Below are 3,401 nucleotides of genomic sequence, written 5' to 3' on the forward strand. Positions count from 1 at the left end.
TTTGTACCCCATCACTTATATTCGACACCCGTATTCAAAGAATCGAGTTATTAAAAACATCAAACTATGCTGTTCGGAACTTTAATATATTGTATCTTTCACATCCCCGATATACTAAAAGAATAAGTCTTTGTTTGTTAAAAGCCGAAAGGTAGCTGAAACTTGAATAGTTGACTAAAACCTGAAAAGTAGAAGTTGATAAGGTGACTGATTATATAAAAAAAAATGTTTGGCAAATTAGCTCAACAGGTAGCTGCTTTTTGGTGAAATGATGTAAATCAAAATTATAATTATTTAATACTATAGCTTAAATGCGTAAAAATGGAAGATAAAATTAGATCAGGTAGCTTAATTCTCAAACGCTAACCTACGTAACATTTCATTTCAGATAACTTATTTGTCTAAATAAACTATTTGTTAAAAACTTGCGCAGAAAAATAAGGTAGCTGAAATTTTGGTCAAATAAGCTACTTTTGTAAAATTAAGTATACCTCAAATGCCGTGTCAAACAGAGCCTAAGTGTCTTGAAAATTTTTCCCTCAAAATGCACTCACTAAATAAGGCTATTAATGATAATTAAGTATTTTAATGAATTCGCTTAAATAAATAAAAAATTAATGTTGATTTGTTTATTAAACTATTATCTTTCCTTTAAAATTAATCTTTACATCAAAGTATAATATTTTTATATACGATCTTTGCATTAAAGTAATATAAAAACATATTTAAAAATATAAACGGTTAAATCTTTTATTAATAATGTTATTAGAGTATGAATTGACGCATACTCTGTATAAACAAAATTATAAATTGTTATTATTAGTTTTGTGCCATATAAAATTACTCGTATTTAGAAATTTCATAAATCAAAATCATTAGTTCTTAGTTAAAAGAAATATGGTTAATATTACACATTTCATGACATTAGTGATTATTGTTCAATTTTTTGTTTCTCAAAACATAACACCAACATGAGAAATGAAAAACTTTAATGAGATACCAATATAAAATCTTTTAATAATCCACTAGATAATATATAGTGGGAGTAAGTTTTAAAAAAAATTATATAAAGAAGTAAGTTTTAAAAAATATTTCCTCCAATTTCCTATTATCTTCCCTCTTTCCTTTTTCACACAAGTTTGATTATCTTCTCTCTTTCCTTTTTTGGTAAGTTTCATTCATTTTTTATTAATTTCTCTCTCCTAAAAAATCAACAACTCTCATTACTTTATCTATTCTTTATTCATCATTCATTCTTTATTATTTTCTTTCACCTATAAATTTCACAACTTACAATACTTTATTCATTTTATTCCTTGTTTCTTCCCCTTTCTTAATTTTTGTGCCTAAAAGAAAGGGGAAGATATAAGGAAATAGGAGGGAGTAATTTATATAATAAAAAATTATATATATAACGTACATGTATTATACAAGATTAATACAAGTAATCTACCAAACAAAAGAAAAACATGATTAAAACCACAAACTTAAAATTAAAGTGAAAACAAGTGACTAAAACCAAACTTTTCCATTGTCATCTCTCTTGCAAATTTCCTGCTTTTTCAAGACAAGCATATGATACACCCATTCTCAATTAACCCCACCATACCATAGACGTGGCCACCCATAGATTTCCTCCATTATATATCCCCTTCTCCCCTTCTCCCCTTCCCCCACTAAACCACTAACAACGCTCACATGCTTCACTCATTTTTGTCAAACACTACACTCATTAATCTCACTACACACAAAAACTCTCTACACTTTCAGCCATGGCGTTTTACCTCAGTCGCCGCCATCTAAACCACCAACCATCTCTCACAACCGAGGACAACTCCGGTGTACTTCATTGGCATTACGCCGAAATGGACGACAAAAACTTTCAAATTCACGGTCGTACATTATTCTACCTCTTCATACTCTTCTCAATTATCCTACTTGCCACCCTTCTTTTACTTTACGCACGTTGGTTTTTCCGATTTCGTCACCATCACGCTTCCGCTACCCACATATCACACTATAACGCGACCCACGCGCCACCCACGCGCTCCAAGGGGCTTGATATGTTGGTCATCAAGGCGATGCCGATTATTTTGCACCAAGGGAGTGCTGTTGAGAGGGAGGATGAGATGGAGTGTTGTATATGTCTTGGTGTTTTTGATGATGGTGATAAAGTTAAGGTGTTGAATGAATGTAACCATAGATTTCATTCCGATTGTGTTGACCGTTGGTTAATTGGTCAAGCTACTTGCCCTCTTTGTAGACTCTCCCTCAAACCTCCTCCTCCTTCCTCTGACTTACAACTTGCTCAAGTAGTGTGAGTTCATCCACTAAATATTTTTCGCTTTTTTAATCTTTTTTTTTAAAAGATATATGGTCTTCGACCATAATATTAAATCTGAATCGTGACACTGCATTTTTCGACCGAGTTATAAAGGCTCTGAAGTCTATCTAGGTCATAATGTTAATTACTACCACAATTATGTCGAGATGAACGATATATTGTGGTAGTGACGACGGATTTTAAGATCTCGGAAATACGATCTTGGAAACGAAATTTAACTTTTTATTTGCGGCTGGTTGGAGAGGAATATTATTGAGCAACCCAGATCACAATTCGTGATACTGTGATTGTTAGATTTTTCTCTTTTTTTAAGCCCATTTTTTTATGAATAATTTGTAAAATTAATAAATCATGGAGCTGGACGAAATGATAAATAATCTGGTGGATATTTTTTTAAGGAAACCAGACATTTTTGAAGTTCGTTAATTGTGTAAACGTCAGCTTTGTAATCTCTCATCTCTATTTCTATATTGAAATTTAAGTTCCCATTTGCAATTATGCGAGTATATTATTAGTGTGATTTTGTTGTTTAATGTTTTGTTCTACTAAAAAAACACCAATAATGCTAGGAAAGATTCCTGATGAATTCCGGTTGTTACGGTGAAATGTTTTTACCTAATTATTGTTGTTGTCGCCCACCTAATAATGTTGGATCAAACAACTTATTACGTTACGGCCACTTTATGGAGGAGAGTTTCTCTCCATTTTTTAAAAAGAAATATTTAAGAAATGGAGAGACCATTTTCTTTTGGTGGTCTAGATTGTATTTTGGTATCATTGAACGACTCAAAATTTATGGTTTAATAAAGGGATAATGAGATTTGGTGGGAAAAATATTATTAAATGAATTTTAAGAGAGGAAATGGAAAGGAAATGGAGAGAGAAATGGAGATGATCCATTTTGCACTTTATGGATTATCTATGATTAGATATTTGGTGTCTAATTAATAATAATTGTTACTTCGTACGTAAAACCGTCTTCTAATTTATACATAAAAAAAACTCATATATCGATATTAATAAATGAATATTTAACTAACAAAAGGATAATTTTGCA

The 3,401-nt window shown here is 31.2% G+C and overlaps 1 protein-coding gene across 1 annotated transcript; it reads left to right on the forward strand.

Moving 5' to 3' along the window:
* The first annotated feature begins 1,772 nt into the window (after positions 1-1,772).
* On the forward strand, positions 1,773-2,321 carry LOC141602040 (RING-H2 finger protein ATL66-like). Its single transcript, XM_074422348.1, has one exon. The coding sequence runs from the start codon at positions 1,773-1,775 to the stop codon at positions 2,319-2,321; it is 549 nt and encodes a 182-aa protein (XP_074278449.1).
* The last annotated feature ends 1,080 nt before the right edge of the window (positions 2,322-3,401 follow it).

The sequence above is a fragment of the Silene latifolia genome, chromosome 9 (genome assembly GCF_048544455.1).
Source record: "Silene latifolia isolate original U9 population chromosome 9, ASM4854445v1, whole genome shotgun sequence".
Lineage (NCBI taxonomy): Eukaryota > Viridiplantae > Streptophyta > Magnoliopsida > Caryophyllales > Caryophyllaceae > Silene > Silene latifolia.